Source organism: Camellia sinensis, chromosome 12 (genome assembly GCF_055761805.1).
Source record: "Camellia sinensis isolate YWXY chromosome 12, ASM5576180v1, whole genome shotgun sequence".
In the NCBI taxonomy this organism is placed as follows: Eukaryota; Viridiplantae; Streptophyta; class Magnoliopsida; order Ericales; family Theaceae; genus Camellia; species Camellia sinensis.
In genome coordinates this window covers 69,106,228-69,118,097 of record NC_138972.1, presented here as the reverse complement: position 1 = coordinate 69,118,097, position 11,870 = coordinate 69,106,228, and the positions used below count along the sequence as shown (strand labels likewise).

Sequence of the window (11,870 nt, the reverse complement as noted above, 5' to 3'; positions counted from 1 at the left end):
CTGACTCGTTGCCTAAGGCCACGTTTCCGTCATCACCAAAGTTGCCTCGGCTCGGGAACTTGGGTACGATTGGGGAAGGTCACTTCGTGAGCACCCCCGCTCGTCCGATCAAAGATCGGCCTCTACTAACCATGATATCTATTTTTGAAAACTTTGTGTATCCTTATTCCGATTATTAGCCTAGGTTACTATGTGATGTACACAGCATATAAGTATAGACCAAGTCGCCTGAATTGGAACAAAACATTTCATGTTTATTTTTGAAAGATGGTTTGCTACTCGCAAGTAGGTTTAAAATGCAGATTTTGCCACCCTCAGGTGGGCTTAGGAAAAGATGTTTTTGCCACTATCTAGTGGGCCTAAAACATTTGATGATTTATTCCAATTTAAGTAACCCAACCTTCACCCACAGGCATTCAGGCAGTTATATCACATAAGCATATTGCCTCATAGTAAGCATGCTATCATGGCATTACTCACACGCATGCAAGGATGCTAAAGCATAAAGCTCACTGGGTACTCCAAGCCAAAACAAAAACTCATTAGAAATCATGCATGAATCCTAAGTATACAGAAATGCCTAATGCAACACATGCAAGAATGCAAACTATAGCAGGCTCGGGTATTCTAAACATGGCATATGGAATGCTACAGTTAAAATGTATTCAACTTGAAATTCAAATACAAATGCAGTTAGTATGATGCGCCGAGCCCGGTGCATGCAAAACAGATGAATGATGCAAACATGCTGTCATACTGTATGCTAATTGAAATATGCCCTAATCTAACCATCATAAGCAGATAAATAAAAGGGAAGAAAGACGTGGGGTTGGAAGACATACATCACACTCACGCACACTTATTACAATTATGCCCTCGCACAGAGGGTCCGAATAAATATGCAGTCCCGAATAAAAGAATATTACAGTCCAAATATTACAGTCCGAATAATATACAAATTCCTAATTAATTAACAAATTAACTAAGAAAAACTGTAAAACTGGCATGCAAGCCAGGGACTGCCTTGCTTCTGATGAATGATGCATATCTGGGTTGCCTTGCGCGGAAATCCACCGGGATGCCCCAATTAGCCTCTGTTTAGCAGTTATTCTTGGAAAGCGTGCCAGACTCCGAAAAGTTGCTGATTCTTCATTTTGCTGCAACAGAGAGCAGGAAAGGGGCATAGCAATGTATTTTCACAAATATATGCATACCTCGATCCTCGTGCCACCAATCACGCATATCGAGGCATGATGGCCGAGGAGTCGAATTGCACAATTTAATATGGGATGAATGCACATGAAAACACAACAAGACCTAACTCCATCATGGATGATCCGGAGTGTCGGTGACTGGGGAATTGAGATACGTTCCGTCACTCGGAGTACGGAACATACCTCGTTTCCCGTGCCCGGGCTAACTCCTACCCCGAACACGATGCAATATGCATGACATGCATGAAATGCAACTAAGATACAATCCTAATATACACAATGTTATGGAATGGCATACACGCCATACGAGGTAATGCACAACTGGGCATACACAATGCTATGGATGAAATGGCACATGCAATGCAATAATGGGCTTACACCAACATGAGAGAGCCTCAGCCACACTCACATAGGAGGTCGTTGGATGAAAATGAAGTGCCTCGAAATGCGTGCACAAGGGCACGCAAACCGAGGCAATGGCATACGCAATGCAATATGGCTAAAATGGCATATAGAATGCAACATGGACTTATACTAACATGAGAGAGCCTCAGCCGCACTCACATAAGAGGCCGATGGATGAAAATGAAGTGTCTCGAAACACGTGTACACGGGCACGCAAATCGAGGCAATGGCATATGCAATGCAATAGCATGGAAAATGATATACAAACATGCTAATGGAATTTCAGCACTGAAATGTGGGGGAAAACAGCCCCGAAATGGGGCGAAAGTACACCCGATGCAAGGAATAGTCCCGAAACATGAATTTTGGCACCCGAAATGGCCTATAGCTATACCAAACATGCACAATATGGACATGTAATGAATAGACAGTAGCAAGGCAGCCCCAAAATTAGCATTTTACCAGTACAAATCATGGCCAAACAGAAAGCAAAGATAGGGCAACAATGGCATGCAAAAATAGGGGCCAAGAGAGGGCAATGAAACAAGTGGTATATATAAAACCCAAAATGAAAAATGCCCTTCTACAACACTGAAGAGGGACAAAAAATATGCACATTTACAGTTTATGGCAGCCCTAAAATCAGTATACAAACATGCTAGAAATGCAATGCAAAATGAGGCTCAAAAGTGGCTATAACACAAAGTATACAAAATATTCAACAAATAGCCAAAGACCCTTAATGAAACATGAAGAATGTACCAAAATAAGACTATTTTTAGTTCTGTAAAATGACCAAAAACCGAAGCATAATAGGCTGCCAAGACATGCAAGAAAAGGGGACCAAAGAGGGATATAACATGAAGTGGCATATGGAGGTCCCAAACCATGAAAGGCCCTAAATGAAACATGAAGAATGGGCCCAAATAAGACTATTTTCAGAGCTGTAAAATGACCAAAAACCAAAGCACAAGGGGCTTCCAAATCATGCAAAAAAAGGGGACCAAAGAGGGATATAACATGAAGTGGCATATGGAGGACCCAAAACATGAAATGCCCTTAATGAAACATGAATAATGGGCCAAAATAAGACTATTTTCAGTTCTGTAAAATGACCAAAAACGGAAGCACAAGGGGCTGCCAAGGCATGCAAAAATGGGACCCAAAAGAGAATATAAAGGCAAGTATATCATGGAGGTCCCAAACAGTGTTGAGCCCTTCTTCAATGTTGAAGCGGGGCTCAAAATAAGCCTATTTATAGTTTACATCATGCTCCAAAACAGATCACATATAGGCCAAAAATATCATGCAAGAATGATGGTATACAAAGGGGTATTGAAGCAAGTGCCAAAAAGAAAACTCAAACAGAGAAAAATCCTTAATGAAAGGTGAAAATAAGCTCAAAAAATGACCACTTTCAGTTATGGCCGGAGCTCAAAGCAAAAAGAAAGAGAGACTAAGAATTGTTGCAAAAAAATGAGCTAAAAAGAAGGAAATGGCAACTCACCCTTGTAGACCAATCTTTGGTTGCTTCTTGGACCAAGTTGCAGCACCTTTAGCCTCTGAGAAGCCCTCCTTGCTTCTGGAAATGGAGTGGTGGTGATGGTGTTAGGTGGTAGTGAAGAAAAGAGGATGAAACTTGGGTGTTTTAGGGTAGAAATGAGAGAAGGAGAGGGGATATAATGCAAGAGGCTTAATGGATTTTTTTTGTAACCCCTAATACAAATGCTGGCCCCTGGTTATATGGACCAAGGAGAGGGAGAAAAGGGAGGGAAAGAGTGGGGGAAAAAAGACCAAGTTCTCCCCCAACAGTTGTCCCCCGGATTGAGATATTTTCTGGGGGAAACAACTATACAGCTGTAAAGTTCATATTGCAAGGATCAAGGCCGGCCACTTTTCAAAGTTGCAGGTGGCCGGCCGGCCACACCCCCTAGCCGGCCGGCTAGGGGTCAAAAAGGTCAAGTTGATTTTCTGGCCGGCCACCACAAAAAGGTGTCCTCCCAGGTTCCCTCATCACAACCCTGTGGTTCGAAATTGGCAACTCTAAAACAGGAGAGAGAACAAGCCATTTTTAAGAGGGGTTCAAAAGGGTCAAATGGAATTTCTGGCCGGCCATATGATATTAGGATCCTCCCATGTGTGTATAACACAAATATGTGGTTTGGGGTTGAAGAAAGTGGCCCCAAGGTGTTCAACATTGGCTCGGAAGTGAGAAAAACGGGTGTCGGAGGGCGAAAACAGAATATAACTGGTTGCCGAGATAATTGCTGGCCGCCCACCCTCCAGTGACCTTCCTGGTGATAAAACAGAGGTACCTGCCAAAAATGAACGAAAACCGATGCAAAACGAATGCTTAGGGGCCAAAACACGTAATTCGGGGTCCCGAAAACTGGGCTGCTAAGCACCAAAAGTGCCGTTCGGCCACGAAGTGGGTCTCTCAAACCTCAGTGTCCCTCAAAAGGGAGTAAATAAGATGTATACCAAAATTTAGAGCAAACAGAGATGGTTAAGCGGTCCCGAACCGAGGCACACGGCCAACGGTCCCGAAAAACCGGAAACCGGGCTCCGAAATGGGCAAAATGGCCTACGGCCACCAAATGTAGCCCACGGCCACTGAGAGATGGTCTATGGGACCTCTCCCTCCCCTCAGGAAAAGAAACATCGAGTCTGGTTCGCAAACCGAGGCAAGGCAAAGAAGAGGGTTCGAAAGTCCGGAGGCAGGGCTCATGGCCGCGACTCTGAGACTTCTGAACGAGCACATTATGCAATATCACCGAGCGCTCAATCGGTGACGTCTGAGTCTTAAGGTCGGTCAAAAATGGGGTGTCTACAGTTGCCCCTCTTTGACAGAACTTGGAAGTCACAAGTGACGGAAGTGAATGTCAAAGCCCAGAGACGACCCATTTTTGACAAGGCCGAAGACTTAGACAAACGTACAAGATAAACGGAGATGTGCCCGCAGGCATGCCCGCAGGCAGGGGCAAAATGCAAAGCGATATGCACAGAGCCGGAGGTAACTCAATGATCATGCAAATGCAGCAAGCTGTAATGAAGCAAGTATTCGCAAATAGATGGAACAGTTTTAAGCAAGAATGCAAAGCAACAACTACATTTCATGCAGTTAAGAATACGAAGAATTGTTCAATTCTCGTTGCGTCTCACACGGAGAAGATACGATACCTGTGCGATTCGTCTGGTCGGACCAGCCTCAAATGAACCGTACATACAATATCGTGCCTGAAAAAAGAGAAAAATTCAACAAGCACAATATGCTAACAACATATATTCAAATGTAATTCCGAAAATTCGACACACGCAGTGCCGGCGAGTGAATGCATCGCGATTCGAGAAAGGAACGTGCGTGACAACGCGTGCTCAAGCACAGAGGTATGGCGATATCAAGAGATGTGCAAAACAATGCAAGTATGCTCATGAGAATGTAAGTTATGCGCATGATAATGCAAAACGAGCATAAATCAAGGCGCCCATTTGTTACGAAATAAACGAGCAAAGAACGCGTGTTTCGGCGAAGGCGACTCGATCACGGCCTCCAATCCACTTCCTGGAAAGGCTACAACACATTCAAAAAGGATACATCTTGATTTCGATGAATGATGATGAGACACATGTCAGAACTTGAAGCTGAAGTTCCGGCGGAGCAATTTCGCGACAAAAAGTGCACTTTTCTTGAACTTTTTCAGGTCCCGGGAACTCCAATCTTCCTCAAAATTTGCAGAGAACTAGATGAGCCTGTGGGGGACATGGCCGGCTGGTTTTATGGAAGGAGGAAGGTGGCCGGCTAGTTTCCCATAAAGAGAATGGCTGGCCGGCCGGAAAAGGTGGCCGGCCGGCCACCTGCCCAAATCCGAGGCTAATTTGGTCTTTTCACCTCCTTTTCTTTATGCTCCCTCACCCAAACATTTTGAGCCTATAAATGCAGCCACGAAATCTTCTTCTCTTGCTTCCTACACCATTTTCTCCCTCAGATCTGAGTTCCATACGCGTTTTTCAAGGCCCCACGCAAGTTGTTTTTGCGAAAATATTCAGTTTCAAGCACTTTGAACTGATTAAATTTTGGTTTCGGGGCTTCTTTTCTCATTTTCGCCACTTGAGGTGAGTTTGTCTCATTATTTGGAAGATTTTATCGGGAGTTGACTTTTGTTGACTTTTCATTTCCCGAGAGTTGACTTTTGTTGACTTTTTCCAATTTTGGCTCATTTTCGCTCATTTTTGCTCCTTTTGCAGATTTTCTGAAAATGGCGGGTAACTCTCCTCATGGTGGAGGTTTTCCAGGTGCTGGGGATGATTTTGATGCCATGACTTTGCCCCCGAGGATCCACCCCTTTATTCCCGGGAGGTATGCTCCGCCAGCACATGTCCTCCCTCGGGCCGTTTTTCGTCATTTCACTGATTTTGATGAGCGAGCACCTGGAGATCTACTCCTGTGGGAGCCAGAGCATCACCTCTCCTACGAGGCACGAGAGGTATTTACTTCATTCTCTGCATTTTTCGTGCATTTCGTGTTTTTGCCATGCTTGAACACACAGTTTAGCTTATGACATAGTACTTTGTTTGCATCCTGAATATGTAGCTTAAGCACTTGAATTTCTGAACACTCGGCTCATTAATTGATTGCGAGCGCACAACACACATTAGTTAAGAAATGAACACATGGCTCACACACTGATTTGTCGAACACACAGCCCGAATTAAATGGTGAACATATAGCACTCACTGACTTAGAGTAGAACACACAGTCCAAACTCCGATTTTCTGAACACGCAGCCCAAACTTTAATTTCCCGAACACGCAGCCCACACTAGTTGAAAGTTGAACACGCAGCCCAAACTTTACTTTCCTGAACACGCAGCCCAGATTGATAGTGAACACGCAGCCCACACTAGTTGAAAGTTGAACACGCAGCCCAAACTTTACTTTCCTGAACACGCAGCCCAGATTGATAGTGAACACACAGCCCACACTGATTGAAAGTTGAACACGCAGCCCAAACTTTTATTTCCTGAACACGCAGCCCAGATTGATAGTGAACACGCAGCCCACACTGATTGAAAGTTGAACACGCAACCCAAACTTTAATTTCCTGAACATGCAGCCCAGATTGATAGTGAACACGCAGCCCACACTGATTGAAAGTTGAACACGCAGACCAAACTTTAATTTCCTGAACACGCAGCCCAGATCGATAGTGAACACGCAGCCCACACTGATTTAGAGTAGAACACGCAGCCCAAACTCTGATTTTCTGAACACGCAGCCCAGATTTATGGTGAACACACAGCCCACACTGATTGAAAGTTGAACACGCAGCCCAAACTCTTCATTTACACGTAGCTTATTTACTTGCACACAGCTTATTCATTTCATTGGCACACAGCTCATTCATTTCATTGGCACACAGCTCATTCATTTTATACTGACACATGTATTCATTCTGAATGCAGGTTGGTTCTCGCAGTGTACGGGGGTATGGCTCCACCGCCGCGCGGGATTGGTATGTTGAGCTCCCAGAGGCTGTTCGGGATTTAGTAGATCTGGCAGGGTTCGGGGCCTTCTGCATTGGGTTATCACGTTGTCCTGCCAGGAGGACACTGATGGCAGCTTTGGTAGAGAGATGGTGGGACACCACCAACTCCTTTCATTTCTCTGCCACTGGGGACATGACTATGACCCCTCTGGATTTTGCTGTGTTGGCCTGGACATAGGAGGTTGGTCCATCCCTTATGACGAGGACATGGGCGAGTGGGAGGCCGCTTGGATATATCTGCTGGGAGCTCGCCCGCCTGTCGACAGAGCCTCCGGGAGAGTTCGATACACTTGGTTCTCTTCCCACTTCCGGCGGGCGAAGATGGAGCCCGAGACTCCTGAGGAGACAGAGCAGTATGCCCGCGGTTTTCTGATGTTCCTCTTCGGGACTACTCTGTTCGCCGATAGAGGGAACACTGTTGGGCTCTATCTGTTGAGCGCCCTAGTTGACCTATCACAGGTCAGTCGATACGACTGGGGTGGCGCCGGCCTGGCTACCCTTTACTGCTATATGAGTGCTACCTCCCGCGGGCAGGGAGACTTACTTGGCGGTTATTGGAGAGCCTGGGAGGTACTTTTCTGTCCCCTTGATTTATATTTCTGCTCTTCATTACTTGTACATTGCACACACAGCGCACTTTACAGTCTGTATTTTGCCCTCAGCACTTTGCACTTACATTCTGTACTGCCTTTCTCAGTTATGGGTTTACGTATACTTCCCGGTATTAGCCCCAGAGTTGGAGGTGGCAGGGCCCCCCATGACCCCATATTCACTGGTGTTCGAGGGCCCGCACCGGCCGAGACCCCGAGAGACTCTCATTTATCTACGACAGTACTTTGACACTGTGCGGCCATCGGAGGTACTTCAGAACTCTCAGTCCCTTCCATTTTCATCTTTGATTTGCTACGCATATTCCCGATTTCTGATTGGTTTATGGACTTGTTATCCGTAGATTACATGGTAGCCCTAGGCGCTCTTGGGTGATGGTCTCCGATTTCAGTATCCCGGAGGATCGGGCACCTCCCAGTACAGGCTCCTGCTCGAAGGACCTGTTGGTAGAGCATGGTTTCTGGGGGAACGCTTTCTGCGTCAGGTATGGGGGTATACTTCTCAGGACCCTCCCGCAGCACCCCCAGTCAGTATGCGGACTGCTGATAAGTTCTCCCACCAGGAGGTAGTCGCCGCTATGCAGGGTAGTGATGCTTTGCTGCACCTCGAGGAGGGGGACTACGCCACTTACCGTCATACATATTTGATGCCTCCACTGACGGGGGTTCGCACCCCGATGACGACGTCTGCTGGTACGTCATCTTCGAGCTAGGCCCGGGCTCGGGCTGCAGACGCCCCTTCTACTAGTAGGGCTGCTACATCGAGAGGTGGGGGTAGATCGGTTCCTCCGATTCCTCCGACTTATCCTCATCCTGGATGGCCGGACATGCCGTCCGAGTTGACGGGATGGCGTTTTGGGACTCCTTACCCGACTCCGCTGGAGCCTCCACTTCCTGACCATAGATATGTCAGGGATCCTAATTCACCACCGGTATGATTTATAGCTTTGATTTATCAGTCGGGTACTTGGATATTCATTCCTTTACTGATAGTTTTGCCTTTGTATCTGCAGCCTCCGGTTGAGTATGTGGACGAGATGCTCGGGGTGATGGCCGCACTTGAGGGCATGGTCCTTCGGAGAGAGACACACCTATCCGTTATGGGTGTGCAGGTACCGTTCATCTTTCTTGTATTTATCACACTTCTGATGACACACTGGTTTTGAACATCCTTCTACATTGTAGAGCACATCCGACACACACCCCACTCACATACTGTACTCGTATCTGATTTTCATATTTGAACTGATGTATTGAACTTTTCATTTTCAGATACCTCCTGTATATGCTCCGCCGCAGGCCGGGCCACCTGGGCCTCCTTGGGGAGCTGGGCCATCTGGGCCCTTTCACAGAGCTGGGCCATCCAGGCCTTCTCATGGAGCTGGGCCATCCAGGCCTTCTCACGAAGCTGGGCCATCCAGGCCTTCCCGAGGAGCTCGAGGAGGGTTCTCTCGTAGACGCAGGGCACCTGTTGTAGAGGCGGAGCCCGATGAGGAGGAGGAGGAGGAGGTTACCGACCGTCAGTCAGAGACATCTGCTGAAGAGGGGGGCTCCAGTCTTGGTTCCGGGAGCGGAGGCGAGGCTGAGGGAGATCCTGAGGACGACAGCTCCAACCCGGATGATGATGATGGTGCAGAGGTTGTCCCACAGAAGAGGATGAGGAGTGCTTCTCATTCCCGCTCCCGAGGGCATTGATGCTGCTGTTTCCTGCTTTATTTTTCTTTTTGCTAGTAGTTTGTAGCACTTTGCACATTGTTAGGTAGTTTTATTTTTTGTAAAACTTGTACCTTTGTTCGTTGTAAAACATGATGGAATGAAACAGCTTTTGAAAAGGTGTTTGTATTTTAAACTTTTAGCATCGTATCGCATCATTTTATTTTGCACAAGAAAGAAATTGAATGGGAATGTGCATTATGTAATCACCAAGTCAGGTAGTGAACCGACGCAACAAACTAAGCAACTCAACTTACTAAGATATAACAGAACCTTAGGAAGTTTACAACTCAATAAGAAAAATACAACAGTGTTGACAACGTAAATAAACAAGACTTAAACAAAGATTGTTTAAACAGAGAGCAATGACTCGAAAACACGAAGCACGTCCGCTCGACAAACAACTCGATAAGCAAAACAATAACTCGATAATCAAAACAACAACTCGATAAACAAAACTCAGCAACAACAAAGTGTACTTCGGACGATCTGGGCACCGGAACGCATCCGAAACAAAGGGAAATGAAGGCCTTTGACTCTCCCGTTGCATGGAAATGCTCGAAACTTTCCCTCGGAGGGTAAAATAGGGCCAAGGAGATACACTGGAGCATGGTTGGGCACCTTAGGGAGCCGGCCGGCCAGTTTTATGGAGAGGGAGAGGATGGCCGGCTAGTTTTGAAAAAGAGAATGGCCGGCCAGCCAGAAAAGGTGGCCGGCCGGCCACTTACCCCTGCAGCCACCCAAATTTTGACACGTGTCCTCCTGAATAGTGTTTTTCCCTCTATAAAAGCCTCAACTTCGGGAACATTCATTTCATCTTAGTTTTACACAAAGATGGAGGCGTTTCTCGCAGAAAATCTCACATCTTGGATCTCTTCTCTAGATGGCTCGGAAAAGCTGAACTTCCGGGGTTTCGGCTTGAATGCACTATTCACGCTGAGCCGCACTCGGTTGCACCTTCCTTTCCTCCACGCCACGGCAAGGTTCTGGAACCCAGTGACGCACGTCTTTAGCTTCGGCGGCCAAGAGGTATGTCCCACTTTCGAAGATTTTCAGGTTTTGATGGAGTCTGAATGCTCTGAAGTGATCTTGCCCCAACTCCGCTTCGGCCACGCCCAGGCTTTAGGGCGGATGTGTGGGCTCACGGCGCATGATGCTCGATCTCTGATCTGCAGTGGGGAACTGGACATCCTCGGCTTGATCCATCGCTTTTCCGATGCCGGTGACCGCAGCAACCATTATTGGCAAGGTTTCCGGCAACACGCCATCTGCTTGTGTTTGTTGTCTCACTTTCTGCTTTCCTCGGGCTTCGGCGGAGCTAGCATTCGCCTGATTGAAGTTGCCCAAGGCTTGAGAGAGGGAAAGAGCTGCATCGCTATGACCTTGGCTGAGACGCTGATGGGTTTGGATTCTGTCTATCGCCGGGAGGCGACTAGATTTGCTGGGAGTCCACTGCTGTTGCAGGTAATGCTTCCCACCCAACCTTACATATATATTTGCTCACATCACTCGGCCCTCAGGCTCGATTTTTCTCACAAAACCCTTGTCTTACTTTTCTCTCATCGTGCACCTCTCTATTCTTTATTCTCTCATTTTTCATCCCTCCCCAGGTATGGTTAATGGACAAGTTGCAGGTTGTGGACTCTTGCCCAGCCTACTCGGCTCGAGGCTATTTCTTTCGGCAGCGCCTAGTCAATGCTCTTGACGAAAGGTGGTGGTTTGATTGGATGTGCAATTTATCCGTAGATCACATTGCTTGGCGTTGTCCTTGGCTCAACCTCCCGGCAATGAGCTATAGTATGTCCCGGCTGATTGGGGTACAGTTGATTGGTCTAACCCACTGCGTATTCTACTTTCCGTTCCGGTTCCTGCGTCAGTTTGGTCATGATCAGACCTGCCCACCGGAGGGGATTGAGTACCCAGCTACTTTCCCGGTCCGAGGTGCACAGCTTGCTCGATATGCCACAGCATGGAGGACTAGAGAGCTCCTGGCTCCTGCTCCCACTTTCAGTTGCACTTTGTCTGACGAGTGCTTGGATTGGCTCAACGAGGAGGCACAGGTTGGGCCTAGCTTGGCATCAGATGCTTCGACCAGCTCTGGGAGGGGGCGCAGGGATACTTGACTCGACTATGCCCCAAATTTATTGCTTTATTAGTATTTTCAAGTTTTCTTTATGAATGTAATAAAAAAGCAACCTCGATTGTATGCAAGAGCAGGAGAACTCTGTTTTGAAATCAATGAAATTGAAGGTTGTGGTACTGAAAATTTTCCGCTTTGGTCCAAAAATGGTCTTAGTCGTAAAAACATTAATTTGAACAAAGTCGACTTTTATTAAAACTTTTCAAAACTATTTTCGATGTGGATCAGAACTGGACACGCCGAAG

At 46.8% G+C, this 11,870-nt stretch overlaps 1 protein-coding gene across 1 annotated transcript; it reads left to right on the top strand.

Moving 5' to 3' along the window:
• Positions 1 to 8,790: 8,790 nt before the first annotated feature.
• On the top strand, positions 8,791 to 9,621 carry LOC145804176 (uncharacterized). The gene is made up of 2 exons (XM_082897921.1): positions 8,791 to 8,884; positions 9,045 to 9,621. The coding sequence occupies exons 1-2, from the start codon at positions 8,810 to 8,812 to the stop codon at positions 9,465 to 9,467; spliced, it is 498 nt and encodes a 165-aa protein (XP_082754047.1). The 5' UTR covers positions 8,791 to 8,809; the 3' UTR covers positions 9,468 to 9,621.
• The last annotated feature ends 2,249 nt before the right edge of the window (positions 9,622 to 11,870 follow it).

Coding starts and splice junctions, on each gene's coding strand:
- LOC145804176 (XM_082897921.1), top strand. CDS start 8,810: ATGCTCGGGGTGATGGCCGCACTTGAGGGCATGGTCCTTCGGAGAGAG. Junction 8,885..9,044: donor TATCCGTTATGGGTGTGCAG/GTACCGTTCATC, acceptor TTTCATTTTCAG/ATACCTCCTGTATATGCTCC.